Source organism: Coloeus monedula, assembly GCF_965178545.1.
Source record: "Coloeus monedula genome assembly, chromosome: 3".
Classification (NCBI taxonomy): domain Eukaryota; kingdom Metazoa; phylum Chordata; class Aves; order Passeriformes; family Corvidae; genus Coloeus; species Coloeus monedula.
Genome location: NC_138783.1, coordinates 40,680,811 through 40,702,931, shown reverse-complemented (window position 1 = coordinate 40,702,931; position 22,121 = coordinate 40,680,811). Strand labels below are relative to the sequence as shown.

At 35.7% G+C, this 22,121-nt stretch overlaps 1 protein-coding gene across 2 annotated transcripts in view; it reads right to left on the bottom strand.

Annotated features, from left to right (window-relative positions):
• Nucleotides 1-22,121, bottom strand: part of CNTN5 (contactin 5) — a gene marked incomplete at both ends in the record, with an annotated part of 320,395 nt that overhangs the window by 132,517 nt on the left and 165,757 nt on the right. For both annotated transcript variants that reach the window (XM_082279212.1, XM_082279213.1), the window contains one exon: nt 10,753-10,855. In XM_082279212.1, the coding sequence (XP_082135338.1) occupies nt 10,753-10,855 (103 nt within the window). The remainder of the gene's footprint in view (nt 1-10,752; nt 10,856-22,121) is intronic.

The window sequence follows — 22,121 nt, the reverse complement described above, 5'->3', positions numbered from 1 at the left end:
CTTTTAATTTCATATGTGGGAGAATTTCATTACATTCCTAAAGCACATATTTATTTTGGGAAAGGGATGAGGGAGAAATAAGAGTAATGTCTGAATTTTAAAATACCTTTTCCATGGATCTGAGCTCCTAGTATTTCAAGAATATTTTAAATAGGAATGCATAGATTACTTTTTCTATATTTGGTTGGTACATATTGATGTGGTATTTTGAAATATTTTATCTTCTACTGTAATTTCAATTCCTCTCCACACCATTTTTCTTTACCATGCATCACTGTTCTGAGCTGTGCCTTCAAACCCACAGGTTCACATCATAATACGTCTTGAAAAGCTCTGCATACCTATGGAGACTTTATTTTCTTATGCCTTCCTGTCTTGCATCTGTGCTTAATATCTTCTAATTATTACAGGATAATTATGAGGATTAAAATGTTGAGGACTACAATGAAATTCTCTCTGTCAGATGCTTTCCAGGAATGCCCATCAACCATTCACATCTACCTTTAGAATGTCCCATATAAATCTGTTCAGAGTTTTATGAGACACGATAACCACTTTTCCTTTCATTTGGTTATTAAAAGATACTTAGGAAAAGATACTCATGAAATATAGCAGCAGTGAGTACGGTGATTTAAAAATTAAAAGAGAATAGAAGCAAATAGTGATGAGCTTGAAGCCAGTGTTCAGGAACAAGTCCAGGTCTGCAAGTCACTTCAAGAGACATCTATGATTGTGCTAAAAAAGTCTGCTGCATATATGAGTGTCATATATTAATTTTGGTGTGCTTTCCCACCACTGCTAGCTTGTTCTTTATGGCACAGAGCAAGGACAGTGCTTGCTTGGCTGTATATCCAGCTCCACATTTTCTTCACACTTTAAATTATGGCACATTAGAGCATCTCTAGCAACTAAAATTGTGCCGTGTATAAAGATGATTCATTATCTATAATGGTTCATTATTCACAGTGAATTATACTCCAGAGTTTCTCTTTACTCTCTGATCAGAGCCTAAACTGCTGTCTCAATCTTGACACTTAACTATTTGATACCTAAACTTAGATAATGTAGCTGTCCAATATCCTGAGTTAGATGATATAACTGACAATTTTGGTGATTTAATTTTTTTTTTCAACATTCTTAAATTTGAGTTAATCATGAACAAATGGGTCACCTGATTAAGGTGTAATCAAATGAGAACAGAAGAACCACAACAGGCAAGGTGTTGGTTTGACAAGTAGTGAGCAAAGGGGAAAAGTTATTCCACAACCTTTTGTGTTTGCATTTAAAAGTTAGGTAGTGGGGTTTACTCTTGATGAAATCACAACAGCATAGGTAAAAATTTAATACAAAAGAGCTGAACATCTCCTATGATTCCAGTGCTGTCCTCACTGCAAAATTCCATGTTATATTTAGGTCATCATAGTATAGTAGATGCTATTTTTATGGTGGGATTGAGGAGGTATTGAGCTATCACGTCTGTTTAAAAAATGATGGAAATAAGCTCTGTTTTTTCCTCAGTCATCCAGTAACCATTTTTTCTAGTCTCTGTATCACACCCTACCTCAGCACGTGGCTGGGGTCATTCTGGACATTCTCCTAGAAAGTATTAAAGACATAACAGCAGGCAAATTATCACCAGCCTGTGACTTGATCAAGGCTGTTGAGAAGACAATCTGAAAAATCTTGAAAAGCAAAAGGCATATATGATGTCTGCTGTGTTAGTATAGGGGATAATTTATGAAGAATCCATGATTTTAAGTTAGAGACAAATGCTTTGGAGAAGAAAATTTGTTTGAAATGATGACACGTGTTTGGCAAGTGTTCATACAGTAGAACTGTGTTTATTTGTTTTGTGTTAAAGCTATTTTATAATTGAAAATTTGTGTCATTTTTCTCTGTTCCAGACCTTGTCCAGGCAGAATTTCTGTAGCTGGCACATTAATCTGGGAATTCCTAACTGCTGTACAGATACGGCCAGCGTATGTGTACAGATCCAGGAGATCTAGAAGACTAGTTAGAATGAGTCCAGAAATCCCAAAAATCATGAAATACCATCAATCATGATGCAAATGTAAGCACAAATCCAGTGTGTCTGGAGAGTGCAAGATGGCTTTTGTGCTACAGTATAATATGCATTTATTTCTTTGTGGGAAATCCTGAAGAGAAACACAACAGTGGTAACTCTGGCGACCTACTCTCGACAAATGCTAGAATTTGTCTCCTTCTGATCCTTTCAGACTCTGACACAGAGAGAAAGCCTAAATATATGCTTCTGGATAGTAAGTTTGGAATGCAAAAAAAGTGCTTCTCCATTTTTAAACCTAAAGCAAGGCTGTGCAAATTACTGAACACAGTTTCTAGTAACATTTATAAATTTTCTTTGATGGTTCCGAGAGAGAAAGGGAAGGGATTGGTAATATTGCTTCTTCAAGAATGACGTTCTACTGATGGGGACTTGCAGTTTGGTAGGATTTTTTCCCCACTTTCCTTATGTTATATGGTAAAAGCAATCAAATCTAATTTTTTAGATTTAGAGTGAAGCAGAATGAGGCCTGGGAGTGCTACTTGAGATTTATCAAAGGATCTTTATTACATTGCTATGGATGACTGCAATATTTGTTACAGTATTATAAAGTCTATTCAAGAACAAGTCCACTTAAAAGAAGATAGAAATAAATCCAGCCTGAAAACCAGGAACAAAATCCAATCTGGCTCTACCACCTTATAACATAAATACTTATTGAGCATGAAATAAAACTAACTTGACATTGATGAAGTCTTAGAAATATTTATTTGATATAAACAATATGTGCTATCAAAGGGGGGGAAAAAAGGGAATCGTGGATCTATTTGTGTCATATAAACAAACTGAGCTTGAAGATGTCATGCTCATCTTTAAAAAGCTTCCTCTCTCTCATCACAAGTTTATCTTGAGGGGAAAGGACATCCTTACTTATAACACCAACAGATGTTCTGCAGAGAGTGTTCATTTCCCTGTTGCAATTTTTTTTTATTGGTAAACTTTAAAAGTGGCTTCCACACCTTCCAACTTTGGCATCTGATAGGAGAAACAAAAAATTTTTCCTGTAGTGAGAACTGGTGTACTGTAGGGACATGGAGTAACATGATACTTTGTCCTATGGAACTTAGAAACAAGTATTTCTATATCAGTTTTTGTATTGATTGTACAGTTTCATTTTGGGCAAATAATTAAACCAGACTAATATTCTATGGCATGGTTTCTCTGTTTAAAAAAGAGAAAACAGATAATTCATATCTCTGTGACCTGTAGATGAAAAATATAACATCATGCTGAAACTTGGTCTTGATGGTAGAGGCAAATTACTACCTGTGAACTTCTACACTGTGAACTAGCTTAAGGCATGAAAATATTAATTTACTAGCATACGTTGTTCTCACAGTAACTCTCCTATATGTAGGAAAAATATTGACTATTTGAATTTTATATATATATATATATATATATATATATACACACATACCAGTGAAAATTATGCTCTATTCCCATGTTTATACCAAATAATACTCATCTGCTGCTTGCCGGCTTGACCATTCACTCATGTCAATGCCCCTGGGTTTCAGTATAGTGCAGTTAACAGACGTTAACTTTTAGTTGGTTCTGAAATACCACCAGTGCATTAGCTCTGCTACTCTTTAGCATAACACCAGGGCTGAAGCAGGATGTGGATTCATGCTGATAACAAGAAGACTTAGGTTAGAAAAGAGTCTGATCCCAGAACAGAAATCCTCATGAGACCTTTTTTGACACTAGATTACTGGGAAGGGGTTGGGTTACAGGAACATCTTGTCTGGTTCTCTTGACAGTTTGTAACAGGAGATGCCTCCTGCCTGGTCTGGAGGAAGAATCTTGGAAGACCTGTTTGGAAACATTCAAGACCACTGGGTAATACTGGATTTGCCAAGATAAGCCAACAAGAGGATAGAAGTCAGAGAGAAATATATGGAAGACTTGGTTCATTGTTTTAACTGGTGGTCTGAAAGTAAAAAGCTGCATTTTACAGATATGAAAAGGAGAGAGGGTTGAGGTTAGTCCTTTGAAGTTAGGAAACAATGGTGCAATGGTGCAATGCTAGAATCTTCTATTCCTCTGTGTGGAGAGACCAGATGGATAACCGCATGTGCTAGATAGAGAAGTGTGCAACCTAGATCTCTGTTACTCATAAAATTATTGTTTGTGAACTTCTTGTTCCTGGCAAAAATCACATATGATTATGTGGCAGAGGAAGAAAAGAAAGGAATCAGGTACTATGAAACCTCTGACCAAAGATGCATCCCTGGGTGCCTTTAACTTTCTTTTCTGAAACTGTTCTCTTCATCATTACATTATTTACTAGACACAGACCAGATCTCACTGAAACAGCCCTTTAAAATGTGGACTTGCAAAGTCTGTCTTTTTACACCTGCAAAACGATTTGTACTATCTAGAAACATGCTTCACAGCCATTACCCTGTGTCATTGGCTTAATGAGCCACACTAGCAAAACTAACTTCTTCAGAAACTTCATGCAATTCTCCACAGTTACAGTCAAATGTTCTTCACCAGACCACAAAGATTTTTTATTTGGCCACTCTGATCTTTGCTTAGGTATTATATTCACTTATCCAAACACATTGCTTTTATTTATGCATATTGAAAAATATTTAGTAAGTTCTCTCTACATAGATTAATAGAATGGTTTGAGTTGGAAGGAAGCAAAGATTATTGAGTTCCAGCTCCACTGACATGGACAGAGACGCCTTCCTTTAGATCAGGTTGCTCAGAGCCCCATCCAACCTGGCCTTAAACACTACCAGGATGATGCATCCACAACAAGTATGTAGTCTGTAATGAAAATATTGGTAGTGACATAAAACAAGTAATAGCATTTTTAATGAAAGCTTGAAGGTCAATTAGGAAAGTCTGAAAAAAGAAAACCAGGCAAAGAAGGTAACAAGAAATACTATATTTAATGGATTTAAAACTTTGAGATATTTTTTAATCTGAATTGATTCAGAGTTCATTGTTTGAAGAGAATATTTTGAAAATTTCTTAGATTAAAAGTTACTAAATTTCATTAACTTGTGTGACTTAAACATGTGTAGCTTCACCTTCTTTTTATTTTATTTCATTTAGAAAACAAGATTTTTAAATGGACTACCAGCTGAGTTCTTGCAAGCCATACTACAAATGGGATGAATGTTTACAACTGAGCTATAAATCTCTTCCAAAAAAAGTTAACAGTAGTATTATTAAGGCAACATTAAATATGACAACATAACCAATACGTCTATCAAAAGAGCCTCATCACAATTCACTAATAAAAGAATGTAAATATTGTTAATTTATTCTTAGCATTAACTAAGTATATTTCAAACCAAAAACATAGTTTTGACATTACATAAAGTGAAATAACCTAGCATTTAAAAAGAAGTTTGGTCTATTACGTGTATATTACTATTGTACACAAAAAAACCCATAAGCATAAAATAGTCTCTCAAAAATACAGAAAACCAAGCAAATAGGTCATAAGAAAATATTTCTTTCAGCACTGTTCTCTATTGATTCTTTTGATTCAAATATCTATGTTTTGATCTATGTGGTTAAAAAATAACTATAATACAAAAAAATGGATGCACAAAGCTTTTTTTTTTTTTTTTTTTTTTTAAGGAAAACAGTCCTTTTGGCAGTCTACATGGCCCTTATTTTAAAAGCAAAGATTGAAAACTCTGGTAATCTACAATACTGCAATATTCCACATCCTGTAATTTGTTTTAATGAGGAATAAAATATGATTACTCACTCAAAATTGGCTGCTGGCACTTTCATAATACAAATCCTATATTTTTTTTTCTGACTAGAGCCAGAAAACCAATGAAATGTGACTTTTATATGGAAAATAAAATAGAAGTCTGGTGTAATGCACAAACAAAAATGCACTAAGGAAAAGGCTGGAGTGTGAGGGTCAGAAAGGGTGTGTGCACTATACGCAATTTAAAATTAAAAAACCTGTGTGAAAGAGTGAGAGTAGAATTATTTGAAATGGAAACAAGAAGACAACTTAGAGTTATATGCCAGGAAGAATAATAAAGTTAAAAAAAGAAAGATATGTTTCTTACACTTGAATTTTTCTTTCTTTCCTCTGAGGCCAAGGGTTTGGGCTCATGGAAGAGGGCAGGAACTTAACAGCTTTTCATGCCACTTGGACAAACCAGTCCTGTGTCATTGCTCAAACTATGAAAAATTGTTCATTTTCAGGCTTTTAAAAAAACTTTCTATTTCCATCTGTGTCTGCTTTTAAGTCCCATATTTAAGATAATATTGTTAAAATTACTTATGACACAAGCGTTCTCCAAAGTCAGGAAGTGCTGAAGGATGCTTAGGTGGCTGTCACTGATGTGATTCAATAATGAATATGTCATATAGTGGGCATGGAATTTAGAGTCCTTTTGCATATCAACAGCATTAATTTCATCTCTTTCTAACAGGGAGCTAAATGAGACCATCAGAATTATTTCTTTGAATAAAGTACATGAAAAAAGAAATTAAAGAATGGACCAGTTGCCTCTAGGTGTTCTTGGAAGAAAAGTCAGTAATATTTGAGAGAACATTAAAATGGCAACCTGCTGTCACAGAAGGCAGTATCTGAGAAATTGCATTTCTGGAGCAGGAAAAGCCAGGAATGCTGAAATTTGTGCAAAAGTGTCAGGTCGGAAAACGAAATCTTCACCAGAACTTATCTGAAGAACAGGTCATGATCTGTCTTCTTGATTTACGTAAAATGTCTAAGGTCTGATACTTAAATGAACATAGAAAATCAGGATTATCTGGACTACAAACAGAAACCTCATTACCCATTAGCTCATTTATTAGTTTTACAAAAAAATTAGCTTGTCTTTTTGAATAAGAGGAGACACTAGGAGTGAAAACTGTGTTACTCAGAAGCAAACATTAACACACTGCTGATTAGAATTATTTTTATTAATTTAGATGTTTTGAAATCTTCCATTCAGATTTTTCTTCTCTTTTTCTTTTCAGTTATTTGATTATTTTAACGATGTTTAATGTAAATACTAATCAGGATGCAACAATTCTGCAAATTAAAATGATGTATTTCTGTTCTTGTGAAAAGTTTAAAATAAATAGAATATGTTAATACACTGTTATTGCCAGTGGTTTTTTTAGCACATTTTTTAAAAAAATATGATCCCATGTTATGTTAGGGAACAAACAAAAATTCAAGTATTTCTAATAGAAATTGCATAATTAAACGGGTGGCAGAAAATATATCCGTATGCTATATATAAGTACATATATGAAAGATACATGTAACTGAAGCATAAGGTAGATGTGTAGGTAGATGTGTAGACGTGGCAGTGAATATGTCTATAAAAGCAACCTTGGGCCAGCATATATATCCAGCACAAAACATCACTAACTGCAAAATGCCCACTCTGATATATAAGCAGTAAATTTTATTTGGTTCCTCTGTTTGTCATGTCTTCTGTTAAACCTCAGCAGTAAATCATTGATTTATGCAGTGGTTTCTTAGCCAATGACTGATGCTCATCATAAGCAGCATTATCTAGTACAAATAAGATAATCTTGAGATATTTCACTCTTGCATTACTTTGAATTCTTTAGCAACTACAAAGTCTATTTGTAAGCAGCATCAATAACATAATATTTTCACTTGTAACTGAACCAGCTACATATTGCTTGGGTCAGAATAAAATCCTTCTCAGAGAATTTTTCTCTGTCAAGCAATCAAGATATTTGACTTTTGTTTGAAGACAAAAGCTGCGGAGTTTCAATTTATTTAATTCTTTCAGCCATAGTGACTGGCAGTTCTAAATAAACACTGTTAATAAATGATTAATCTGTAACTAAAGACTAGGCTCTTCCTGGAATATTTGCCAAATGCCTACTTCAGGAAATCTCACTGGAATGTCTGTCATTCTTGCAATTACGGTGGAGAGAGCAGAGTGTTTCAGACAGCTAAATTAAAGCATGAAAAATCAGCAGCATGTTGGTTTTGAGATTGTAATAACCCCTGCGTTATTTACAATAAGAACTCAAAATATCAAGTTTCAAAATACTAAATAAAAAAGAAACAAATTAGTTGTTGATTCAATTTAGTAAATGGGACCCATGGCAATCTAACAAGCAAAAACCCCTGTAACAAGGCATCAGGAATAAGAAACAGGGGGAAAAAAAAGAAAATTATGAAAATGAATAGGAAATTTGATGCATTTCTACCTCTCACCTCAGCCTCCAGGTTTCAAATGGTGCCTGAAATGTCATTCATGTAATTATTACCATATCAGGTTGAAAGCAATTTCGGCTGAGCTGATTTGATTATGCATTAATGGCTGGGAAAAGATAAGGAATGTGCATGGTAAAAATACCTGTCCATTACAACAGCAGCAAATGGGGTCAAGTATCTTATTAGATAACCTTAAATTCCTTGACCATTCAGGTGGTTTTCATTTTTTGTTTATTAAAGATTAACACTAAATAAAAAGGAGGCAATAACCTAATCAAAGCCTTTCCTGTCAACTTCACCTTCATTTTTGAAAATGATTGAATCTTTTTGAGAGTTTACTGAATCTCATGGTGTTGAAGATGGAAGGTATCAGAAGCTCTGTTTCTTGCCTTTCAGTGATGGTTGCGAAGGACAATGTGTGTCATACCTCCTTTTCACTGGAAGGTTGACTTGTAATCTGTCAGCAACTGCAATTTAATTGCAGCAAAATGAAGAAAATAAGAAGTAATATGCTTCAGCCATAGCCAAGAGTCTAAAAGGGCCTCATTGCCAACTATTGACTTGACAGTGTCTCTGACAGGAGAGAGCCTGGAGCCATCAGCTTCTACAGAACAGCCCTTTTACTCATTTATTTCAGCATCTCAGGGTATCTCTCCATTTATTGGTTTTCTGTCCTCTGTCACGTACCTCTTTCCTTATCTTTACTATATAAAACATAAGACTTGTGTTTTGCCCTACAAAAGTTCCTGCCTCACATTTGTTTTCTAAACTACTTCTAACTTTTTTCTTGGGAATGAATTTGCAAAAGCTGCAGTCACTAATGGCTCCCTCTATGTGGCCTATGGTCTCCCAGCTTTTGTTTGGACTAGTTTGGCTATGTCCTGTTTCTTCATCAACTTCACTGAACCTAAATAGATACAACTGAAAAACTTTGTCAGAATTTATCTTTAATTATTTTTGTATACTTTCTGTTGACCTGCACACTGAGAGCATCTCAATATTGGTCAAACATGAAAAACCAGCAAGAAGGGAGTAAGTTTCAGACATATATCATCCAGTCAGTAATTAGGAACTGTTAAGAGAAAAATCTGAACAGAAAAAATCCAGTGACCAGTGACACATGAAGGTCAGAAGGACTATAAAAAAACATTTAAAAAGCCCTCTCAGGTAATAGAGACAGGCTTTGAAAAGTCACTCTGGAAAACCAGGCCTGCCAAGCAAGCTGGAGGAATGATCCTCAGGAAAACAGACTATTGTCTTAAAACTCCTAACCTCTTATGTTTTGTTCCTCCTTAGGTAAATAAGTTAGAAGAATTGGTGTGTAAGATACAGTATTTCTCAGACTAACTCTTGAATGGAGCTCCTCCAAAGGAGTTACAAAGACAAATCCTTCCCTTATTTTTAATCAAGGCCAGGCTGTAAGAAACTTGTATGTGTCTTGATAAGCCATGAACTATAAAAGCAAGCAGTATATATGATATTTAGCAGCATATCTTTGGAGACTAGGGGCAAGATGTCCAAAAGGAACACTGTTATTAAAAGGAACTGAAAAGAATTCAATACAGTGGCATTTTTTTTCAACATACCACACAGAATTTGATGAGGTATCTTGGAAAGAATCCTACCTGATATAATTTTTATATGTCTCTAGAGAAACATCACTGAAGGAACATCTGTTTTTAGCAGCATATATGTGAAGAAGAAAGAATTTCTTTGAATCACTACAATTGACTGTCAGTTCTGTCTGGCTGTATACTAACCTTCCCAACCTTCTTCTTGGGAAAAATCATAACAGTAACTTGAGTAGTTGATAGTAACCACCACCACAAAACTGAAATGTTATCAATTTCATCCTATATTCTGTAATCTGAATACTGTGTAGAAGTAATAGGTACAGTTTCTCACACCTTTCTCTCCCTAAACTCTCTTATCAACAAACATCTAAAAACCCCTTGACATAAATAGTAAACATCCATTCCGTGCTAGTGCTATTATGTCAAGTAGAAACTAGAGAGTAGGCACTGCCACAAAGTGACTTAGGACATGATTAAGATATTCTGCTCATAGCTTCATGTATAAATTATGCACATGGGGGAGGGGAAAAAACTCTACTAATGTTTGTTTATTCTCAAAATATGATATTTTGACAGAACAAACTCTAATTTACTGGTTTATAGTATCCCAGTGAACAAATGGGTGTGAGTCTGATAAAATTTCAGTTAAAAAACCTTTCCTCTTTTTGTTTACTTTTCATTTTGACAGAGAGTCTTTTAACTTGACTGAATTCCTGACCACAGAAATGGCTGGGCAGGGAGTTCATAATTAGCTACTTAGTCAACTGGTTATTTTGAGAGTGCAGTAAGCACTGTCTGTAAAAATAAAATCCAGCAAAATAATGAAACCACAAATTAGGCATGTCTCATCTTAATAGACAATGGTGTCTAATTATGAAAGAATCTGTACTTACTTTCCAAGTGCAAAACACTCCATCCTTACAGTAGTTCCTCTTGCAGCTGTAACTGTGTAAGGAAAATGGACTTCAATTTTTGGTTCATATTCTCCCATCACACCTGGAAAATAAAGAATGTTTAAAATATGAAATGTTGTGGGGTATTCCCAGTCCCTGCCCTGAAGGGAGGCCTGCTGATAAGGAGATTGCATAACCTCCCAGCAGCATCCCCTTGGAGAAGGCAGCTCTCTTCGGTGAGGGTGAGAGAAAACAAGAACCATGATCCTCTGGGAGACCCTATGTAGATTCCTTGTAACCCATTGGCTTCTACCCTCTCACACCCACCCTTGTACCCCTATAAGATCTACCCTTCTCCCCCTTTGAGACTGGAGAGCTCGTCCCTGGCCTCCCCTTCGCGGGGTGCAGGCTGATAAAGCTGCCTCATGCGGAACTGCTCTACGAGCCTCCCGTCTCTCCTCCCGGTCCAGCCTGGGCTCTGCCTCGCAGAACAAGAGCTGAAATCACTCTTGCTGAATCACTAAAGGGCTGACAGCCTGCTGAGACAGGCAGCCTTTCTGCAGAGGCATCCCCGGCGGCCGAGGGAACGCCGCAGACCTCTGGAAGACTGTCCCTTGTGGGGCGCTCTCTCTGGATCCGTCACGGCTTCCTGGGTCTGAGCCACAGACCCCAACCCGGCCGTCATAAAATATCATCAGTTTTCCATTATCACAGAAAGACCTGTGGCTTGCTTTTTGAATCTGCCCAGTAGTAAAGCTGGTAATTGATGGAGATCGCCTTGTTTGATCTGATATGCTGTGCTCAGGTCCAGTATATATATATATACATATCTATCTATCTATCTATCTATATATATACTAAAATGCTCTATAGTTTACCAGAAGCAGAACAGTGAGCTTAAAAAAAGGATTTTTTTCAAACTTAGGTTAATATTGAAATTTTCAAAGATTAAAGTGGGAAATCAATAGAAGAGTGAGAATTTTCATAGACCAAATCTTTGTTTACCAGCACAGTGACAATTATGAAAAAAAAAAATCAACATATCATGCTGTGTTTGACTGAGTACCTCCTAAGCTCAGTGAAAAATCCTCAAATTGTGTAGGAGCATTTGTGCACACAGATACAAACACAGATACGTAAACATGCAAAACTCAGCTATGTCATTTTCAGTGAGACTTTTAATTTGGGAGATGATTCTTTTTTTCAGGACAACACTTTAAGTACAGCAAGATAGCATTCCAGGAAATGGGAGAGCATTCAGGAATGGGAAAATATAAAAATGGAAATAAATAGAGTTATCTCGGATTTGCTGTAGAGTGATTGACAGCTTTGAAGGATCACAAGACCTTAGGAAATGGGAAATCAGTAGGGAAATGGAGGTATGTTTTATAAGGTGAGGTGAGACATTTGTATTTGATGCCGCTTGGAGGAAATATCATAATCAGCATGGCAGGAGGAGAATATGACTCTAACAGCTGTGTTTGGTTAGATGGAAGTTGGGCTACAGGGGTAGGAAATTGGACCAAAAAGCTATATTTAACAAAGTAAGACTTTTTCAGATTTTTAGATGAGTAAAACTGAATAAAATCTGACTTGTTGAAAAAGTAGCAACAAGACAAGTCTAATCTAAATCTATAAAAATCAGTGAAGATTCTCAAAAAAAATCTGAAGCAAGCAAATAAGAACAAGAAACGTAAAGGAAGGAGAGAAAAGAGATTTCTTACGCAAGAAAGAAAAGAAATGAGTGTAAGAAGAAATGTGGAAGTAGAGAGGTATGAGATTTACAGCTGAGAGAAGACCAGCTGGCAGATGGGTGGAAAAACAACCCACGACCTATTAGAGCAAAAACCAAAACATAAGGCTGAAATTGTAAAACACATATTCCTAGTCCTTCAAATGTTCCTTACGGGGCTCAGGAGTTTCCAGTGGGGCTGTGCTCTCATTTTCCCACTGTCACACAGGCTCCTGAAGCTTGGTTCTGGGAGGAAGTCTGAGCATATAAGCATTTGAACATTTCATTAGGGGCTTAAGTCTAGTTAAAAAATCTAAATGTGTCTGATAAGTTAATCAAATGACAGAAGAAGAAAGCATAAAATGCTTTCTTTTCAAATAATGTGATTCTATAAATTATGTGGCTTTATAGGTAGCAGACATTTTTAAAAAACATAATCCTGCAAGCATTATATATGCCAGCAATACTGACCCATTTCCTGCAAGACATAACTAAATCAGTATTTTGATATTGCTTTATGAACCTTTTATTTTTATAGAAAAAAAAAAAAAACCAAACCCAACATGTATGTCCTGGGTATTAAAATAAAACCAGGCTATCAAAAAATGGTAGTCAATTAAAATTTTCCTCTAGCCCAGACTGAAATGATTGCTAGTATAATATGTCACAAAAATGTATCCCCACTGGCTTGTAACACATCAATAAATTTAAAAATTTAGTTACACTCCTTGTGTAACTGTCTTTTATTGTCTTCTGAAATTTTTTTATGATTATGAATACTAATTTCTGATTCATCTCAGTTAAACAATTACATGGGTTTACAGGATATCTATAATACCTCCTTTTAAATATATCTTTTACAGACTGAAAAACTCCAGATCATTAATCCTTCCTTACAAGGAATCTTTAATAAACATTCCTAGTGCCCATGTGGCACTGCTTCAAGTTCCATTCTATCACTTTGAGATGTGAAGATGAGAACAGCAATAATGAAGATGTAGATTATTTTCCTTGGAAATTTTTTGTTTGTTCCTTATTGCTTTCCACGAAATTCAGTTCTATTTGCTGTTTTGTACTTGAGCTGATATTCATACACAGTGGCACATTAATCTCTTTACTGATAATATCTAATAAAGGTATTATGTTTTTAGGTATTTTTAAATTTGTTGGTGGTGACATTATTTATTGGTGACATTATTTATATAGAAGCCACTCTACCTCTATTATTGTAATATCCTTTTGCAGTTCTTCAGGGTTAGTTTTAACTTTAAAAATTCTGAATAATTCTATATCAACAATCTTCTCTACTTCTCTGTTCATTTTATTTCCAGATAAATTATGTGTTGAATGGTGAAGTCCCAGAACAGTCTTCACTGACAATCTCCCAGTTCTCCAAACTGTTTAGATACTCCTACAATAGGTGGATTTTTCTAATGCATTTTTAATTGAAAATGGGGCTCTATTTCAGCCCCTCTAAGAATTTAGTTTTTTAGACAGCCTTTGATGGGTGACCCTGTAAAGAACTATGTGAAATGAAAGCAGCTTGACCGTTCCTATTCATATTCTCTCTGACTCTTCAGGAAAGTTGTATACAGACTGAAGCACGACTTGCCTGATTGAAAGCTGTGTCCTTGGTATATGACTGTGTGGTAAGACTACTGTATGATGAAGTGCTAAATACAGTCCTAATGATCATATTTTTTTTTGTATTTTCTATCAACAAACTTGACACAGAAGTAAGACCTAGTGGTCTGTCATTCCTCAGACGTTCTTAGGAGTCCCTTTTTTGAAGAAAACCCCCACGTTTTCTACCTACCTTCCTTCTAGTCCTGAGGCTCAGTGAAGGAAAATAGTACATCCTGCTTCCTTCCATACACAAGGTGGGCCTTGGGGGTTTGTTAGTATTTGTAGTGACAATATTTCTTCTAAAATTTCTTCTATTTAAACTTCAATTACAGGAACTTCAGCCCTGACAGGGGGACTTCCTAAGTTACATTGTAGTGAACACTGCTGAAAATAATTCACTTAGGTTTTATGATGGAGACTTATAGTCCTAAGGTGTTCCTTTTAAATCTCTGGCATCTGCTGACTGTTCACACTCATTGACAGGTTTTGTGCTTCAATGAAGTCAAAACTGGGGTGTTTTTGCTTTTGGGTAAGACTTGGTTCTGGAAAATAATTGTGTTGAGTTGTCATACAGTGTTTAACATTTGCTTTTTTAGTCCTGAAAAAACCCCGAATTTAAAATAGGATTAAATTTTTCTTGCTTTTAAAATAATACAGTACATCTGTACCCATCTGAGGGACAATAATATCTTTCAGATCTTATGTTTTTAACTTACATTAACTCCCTTTGGTAAGTGCAATCTGTACACGTACTGAATGCTCTTTGCATGTCATGCCATCATTTCATATTCTTAATGAAATGCTGATCTACTGATGCTTTGCACCATGTCCTGTTCTTCTGGGTTATTGCCATCCTAGCAAGCGACATGCCTGCAGCAACTGGCAGGAAATGTATAAAAATTACTGAGCAATTGCTTGGTGTCCCTATGAAAATTAGGAAACAAAAGTCTATTATTGCACAGGGATATTTTTCATCCTTATTATTTATGATCTTTGAGACCATGAAGGCCATTACAGTTGCAAAGATATTAAGGGAATTATTAAGGCCTTACCTTCCCATATTACTCTATAATTGCTTTGCTATGGCTGTGGTGCCTCTAGGCTCTTTAGCTTTCCAGCTTCTGTTTTGGTCACAATGAGTCAGTGATGGCAAAACAACCACCACCTGCATTTTCATAAAGATTTTTGTTCATTTGTATTAGGTGCTAAAAGGAGCCTGAACTTTTAAGAAATATTGAGGCTTTGAGTTATGTGCACTGGAATCAATCTCTCTCAGGCTTATATACATGACTCTCTTACGGAGGTTTGGCTAAGGCCATAAAAAATCCTCTCAGTCATTTTTTACATCCAGTTATCAAACATGAAGTACAACAATAAATAAAATTGATCAGCACAGAATAAAAACATAATATATGATCTTCAAGTGGCTAACAAATCACAGAGCTCACGTGGTCTGAGCACTGCATAGCAGTGGGATGCCATTCTCAATGCTGCTGTGCTCTGCCTTCCCATGAAAGTACCTCTTTTCTGAAAATCCTTTACCTTTCAAGACCTGACCCCAATTGTTCACTATTTTTTAGGCTAACTATTTAGTTTACTCCCTGCATCACAAGCTGTGTCTTTCTTCTGAATACGGATATCGGTATGAAAGGGATAAATTTGTGATTGATATGAAATATATATCTTCAAAATAAATCTAGTTTACCATATCTTGAAATCTGGTGTGGGATTAGAAAAGAGTCTAAAAGCCAAACTTTCCTGTCTGTTTAAGTAAATCTTATCCCTCGGCTTTAGTCTGAAATACATCATTCCACCTTAAATTTTCCAGTGTTAGGGTCTCTGCCCTTTCAGGCAGGGTCTTCTTTACTGGGGAAGATTTAAAAGCCAATAATCCTTTTTTTCTGTCTCTGATTACCAAAGAAGACACTGATTCAAATGACTGAGCATATCCCAGGACAAAGCACAGTTTGACCTTGTTAGAATCAATGGCTTGTTAGTCACCTGGCCAGAAAGAGATCTCAATATTTATAGAAGAGATCTCTCCTTCAGATATTTTTTACAATGATGCAGTTATCAAAAAGTAATTATTCTTCAACCCAGGTGCAAAAAAAAGTATTCAGAAAATCAGGTTTACTTTTAATAAGGGTTTTCATTTAAAAAGGTTTTCCTCCAAATTTGCTGCAAATCTGTGACTTGAGTTCTACACTCTGCTACTCAGTGTCTTACGTACCCTAAGCTACGTCTGCATTTCATTTTTCTGTGAAAAAAATAGACATGACATAATAATGTGATAAATATTGACTTTGAGGTGCTTACATACCACAGGAATAGATGTAATAAAATTTCAAACATTTACAGATATTACTACAGCTAAAACTCTTTACATTATCCACTATGGGCCACTTAATGAAAATGGAGAATGGAATAAAGAAGCAAGATCAGTTTCTGATTTTCAGATAAGAATAAGGGAAAGGGCTACAGACAGGATTTCAGACATCATCACTTTGGAAAGGACTGCTCTACCTCTTCGTTTAGCCTGCCAATCCATGACTTATAAAACCTCAGATGCTGAGTGTGGAAAAACCAAGACAGCATGACAGTATCCACACAATAAGAATTTTTTCCTTCATGGGGGCAAAAAAAAATCAGACTGCTGAGAAATCATGACACATCCTTTTACTCCAGCTGTGTAGAGGCTAATGATTGTTTCATTAATATGCCAAATATTAACCACCCTCTTGCATCTCCCAGAACATGACAACTCCTTAAATACTTTCAGCTAAAATGATTTGGTTTTGTCACATAATCTTTCAGTAACAGCTTTTTAGCCTCCTTTGGAGCCTAATTTTGCATGAAACAGGTTACAGGGAGGTACTTGAATAAGTGGCTGATAAGCATTTAAGACAGTAGATAGACAAGTTTATAAGATTCCTGGCTAAATATCATGAGAATGCCAAGGAGAAAATGAAAGCCAAATATTACCTGTACCCAGGAGAAAGATTAGACATGGATTGATACTTGCCATTATTTTATTAACAAATGATAAAACCCTCCCAGCTCAGTGACAAAGAGTGTTCATCTGAGAGCTTTGCATGAAGAAGTCCCTGATCTAAATCACATGGTATAGGAATGTTAACATGGTTTTCTTACAGGCTGTATACAGCTCTAAAAGCAAATTTGCTTGGGATTCTTACTAGTTTGGATCTTCCTCTCAGTTTCCGGGAGACCTATTGAGGAGTGATGAACTCGTCCTGCTGAATAAGAATTTTTAAATAATTTTACAGATAAAAAGTTGGGTATCCTACAACATTTTAATGATGATCTGTTGTGTGAATATGTATCTAAACCCAAGAAAATTTTGCCTAAGAAATTGCTTACCGAATGTTAATGTATAATTTCTTCCCCTATCTATAGTTTGCAGTGAAAACTAGGGTTATCTAAGGTGTGGGTCCTTTTGTGGCAAATGAATATTCAGCACTTTCCCTGAAGACCTGCACCATTAAATGTCCCCAGACATTTATTTGGGAGAGCCTTGAATACACACATTTACAATGACATTAAATTCACAGCACAAATGGAATTAATTCAAGTGTAATGATGATACCCACCATTATATCCTGTCTGCAGCAGAGATTTTAAATGCAATGGGAAGAATTTATTGACTCACCTGCTATTAACCTTATTCTAAATGGAAGGACCAGCACCTGCCGTAAGTCCCTAAAAATTTACTGTGGGAATGGTTGTTTTAAGATAACTGTTCACAGCATTTCTTCCACTTAGAGGTCTCTCAGCCAAGTTTTGAGCTATAAATTTATCATTTGAGAAGCCCTGAAAATTTTCATGTGAAATTGCATTCTGTAATGCACTGGACTAAACACTAAACTGAACTAATAATAAAATGCCAACATTGTTTTCATATGTTAGAGAGCAAATCCTGTTGGATTTCACTGGATGGAAAGAGGTCTTCACTGGAATATACCCTAATATGACAGAAAAATTGGTAATTCGGTGTCTGGGAAAAAATATCATAATGAGTACAGCACAAGAAAGGAATAAACTCTTCTTTAGTTTACAACTAGAGGATAAGATGTTCATGTGTTTCTAATTATAGAGGAATAAATGTAAAAGAAAGTCACATTTAGCAGAAACAAAGTGTTTAACTAAAATTTAAACATAACTTTACTCTTACAACTTTAAAATCCATATTTCACCAGTTCATCAGTTACACTGAACTCTGAATTCTGTCTAGAAAGCCCTTTCTAGTAATAGTATGAGTATGTTGAAATATACCTTTTTATTTATAACTATTAAATGCCATGTATGCATGTCATACATACAAACAAGCTTTCTGCATCTCTTAAACATCAAAAACAACTAAAAGCACTTAATTTTCTTTTGGAAGCAGGTGTTTTATGACTGAAAAAAGGGAACTGAGTCCAAACCCTAAAGACACAAAAGCAATGAGATACTCTCAGAACAAGCAATGTGGGAAAGAGTGGTATATTATTTAATTCTTCAAATGAGAGTCCAAATTTTCTAGCGTACATATTGAGCCGCAGAGATTTCTGTTTATCTGTGTTTGAAGATGTCGAGCAGTAACTATGACTAAGTCTGCAGTCTTTTTCCACGTAGAAAAGTCTTTACTGAGTAATAATCTAGACTTCATCACATTTCCCACATAGTTGTAAAGTGGCTTCTAAGATCTCCTCCTAAATCCAGCACATCTGGTATTGGATGAAACCAAACTTCACCATTTGGACATTCAGAGATGAGTGAGTGTGCCAGTTTGGCCACATTTAGAAATATATCCTCTGAGGGAAGGCAGGTCACCACCACTCCCCCACCAGGTTTGGGGAAAATACATTTTCCTCAGAGGAAAGTGAAAGAGATAAAAACTATTTATTTACCAAAACACATGGAAAAAGGAAAATAATGCTAAATAATAAAGTCTCTCGCTGTGAAGAAAAAACCTGGGAAAGTGTTAGAGTCCTCCCTTTGGTCTCCTTGGAGCTGGTGCCTGGTGGAAAGTTCTCCCGATGTGCTCTGATATTGAAGCAGTCCAGTGGAAAAGGGAGAAAAATCCGAAATTCCAGGGAAGGGAAAAAAAAAAATTCAACTCTCAGTCTCTCTCTGGAGAAAAAGAAGCTGAACAACTGACCAAAAACTGACCTGGGAGCAGCCAGCCGGGTGCTTCCTCGCTTCCCTGCCGCAGCTGGGAAAAAAAAATTGCTATCTCTGCATGACCTTGAACAAGCTGCAAACTGCTTTGAAAAAGTTTTGCTCAGTTTTTCCTTCCCCCTCTCAGGCTCAGTTTAGAGGCATAGAAAGGCACAAAAATTAATTTCTGAGCATAGGCAGCGATCTGGGATACAAATCATAAGCTCACCCCAAGACAGTGAGGACATCTGACTGGCTTGTATACAACATTCCAATGTGAAGATTTGTGCATATATAGTTGTTTCTAAACATGAAAACCTGAACATTTTCACTGACTAGGTATATAGATAATTTTTCTGAGCAGCCACACACATCAAGGAAAAAAAGGACTCACTATACCAGTCAACACACCATCTTGCTTGGGAAGCCTAGGTCAATGAAAACCAAAAGAGTTACCATGGGGGTTTTTGTTCCATTTTGTTTTCACAGGGAATGAGATTGTGTTGAACTTGGCAAAGAAATATGTGGCAGATTTCTTTTAGGCATCACTGGCCAATGTTAATTGTTTCTCCTTTCCAATTGCTTGATATTCATCCAGGACAGGGTCACAAAAGATATTCAGAAACCTGGGAAATATTATTTAATCTAAGTGATTAGGAGGAGGATCTAATTTTTATGGGGTTTTTAATTATCTTCCTGATGAAATGTTCACAGTTCTCTAAGAATCTAATTTTTCCTATAGAAATGATATAATTGTTTGTACTTCAAATATGACCTTAAGCTTAATTTTTTTTCTTTTCAACCTGCACAGTTGTTTTATAGGACAAAAACAAAATATTACCTTTCCAACTGCATGCCAGAAGTGTTAAAGCTATTGCGATGCCCAGAGAGAGTATTTCCTTTGCTTCTGGTCAATTAGAACACTACCGCACAAAATTATGTAGCTCTAATATTCATTGTATCTAATTAACTGGAAAAAGCTTCCTAAATTAGAATTATTTTTTCAATTGAGACTGCTCATATAACCATGCAAAAACCAGAAGCTATTATTTCCTCAATACGAAAGATCAAACGAACACTAAAATTTCTCTGCCATTAGCAACAACGATTGAAATACCCACTGTTTGACCGAAAAGTAACAAATCATCCTGTTATATACTTGCTGTAGTTCTAACTTCAATCAAAACTCCTTCTGTTTACAATAAAATTATTTTGATATGCTGAGAAGAATTCAAAACTGACAAGTAATTTTTATTTGAATATTATGCCATACGCTATGACTGCAAAGCAGCAGTCACTGGTGAATTTGTATCTAAGATCCTGAGACACTAAGATACATAACACTCAGGACTATTCTTCATAATCTTAAACCATTTACATCTGTAAAGGTTACTTTCATTATCAATTTGCACAAATTTGAATTCAGTCACCAAGAATTAAAATATTACCAATATACTTCTGTCTGAAATCTTAATAGTTATGGTTCAAGGCAATATCGTTCCTAATCCTGACTTGAATTTAGAGGAACATTTTTTTCAAGTTCAGTTATTTTGGGCTTTGTATATACTGTATCTGCATCACTTAACTCTTTCTTTGGGCAAGTTTCATAAATCATCAGAAGAAGGAGTGAAACAAGAAAACATCAGTGCAGAAGATGTGCAAGATGCTATGTGACTAGAATCTTGAACTATTGTAGCTAATTAAAAAAAGCAACCACTGCATTGTCAACATATACTGTTTCTATAAACTAATGGGAAAACTTAGGCTCAAAAGGAGACTAAACGCAAACTTTTGCAGTGGAAGAGTTCTTGCTCTGCGCTGAATCCTGGGACATAATCTTTCCCAAACCTTTCCCTGTTTCCCTCCTGTAATAGTCCCCAGGGTTGAGCCTTTTTACATTGTCAAAAGACCACCCCAAGTTATTTTCTCTCTCTGCTTTTTTAGACTAAATCTTTTGCAAATAGTGTCTTTGAACTTTTGTGTGCTGTTTGAGAGTGTTCTTCAACTATTCTACAATCCCTATAAAACACTCTGTAAAGTTTATTGTATAAGAGCCCTCTTTAAAATTCTCTGCCTACCTATAGATTTTCCTGCCTATAGATAAGCACTATTGGTGCTAACTGGAAAAGACTTTCTAAATTAAAAAAATGTTACTATTTTGGGAATAATAAAAACTTGAGCAAAACAAGTAACCCTCCTTCATCCTATTATATATATGTCCTTTTTTTTATTTTTTTTAATTAAAATAATTCTACTCTGACTTTTCTTACTCCTGTTTTGCATCCTATTTTTTGACAACATTGCAGTAGGACCTTGGCATAAGAGCAGAACAAAAGAGAAAAAAAATTCAAAATACCTGTAACCAATGCAGGATATACTTTCAGTAAAGCAGAGATTGTGGGAAGCCTTTTATTTTCAGTTTTCATAGTGACCCATCATTAAAATATCTTACTACAGTGTTACAGGAGAAACACATTTACTACAGGGTAATGGCTGTCCAGAGACATTGCCATTTTATCAACCTTCCCCTGGAGCAAACCTTGCATACATCACGTCTGTCAGTGTCATCAGTCTTTGTACACCAGTAAAGTACAAACTTGATTTTCCCCAGACAGTTTGACTCTGCTTGAAAAAAAATTCAAAGAAGGATTATTTCAGGTTTGAGTCCTGTCCTGGAGTACTGAGTAAGAAGAGTTCCTATCATTTCTATTCCTCCAGTTTCTAGACAGTTTTTATGGTCTTGCACAATTCAAATACAAAATGTTACTGCAAAACCTTGCAATATAACCCACATGAAACAGGAACCTTACAAAGCTGGAAACTCTGGAAAACCCAGCACAATTAAGTCACAGCT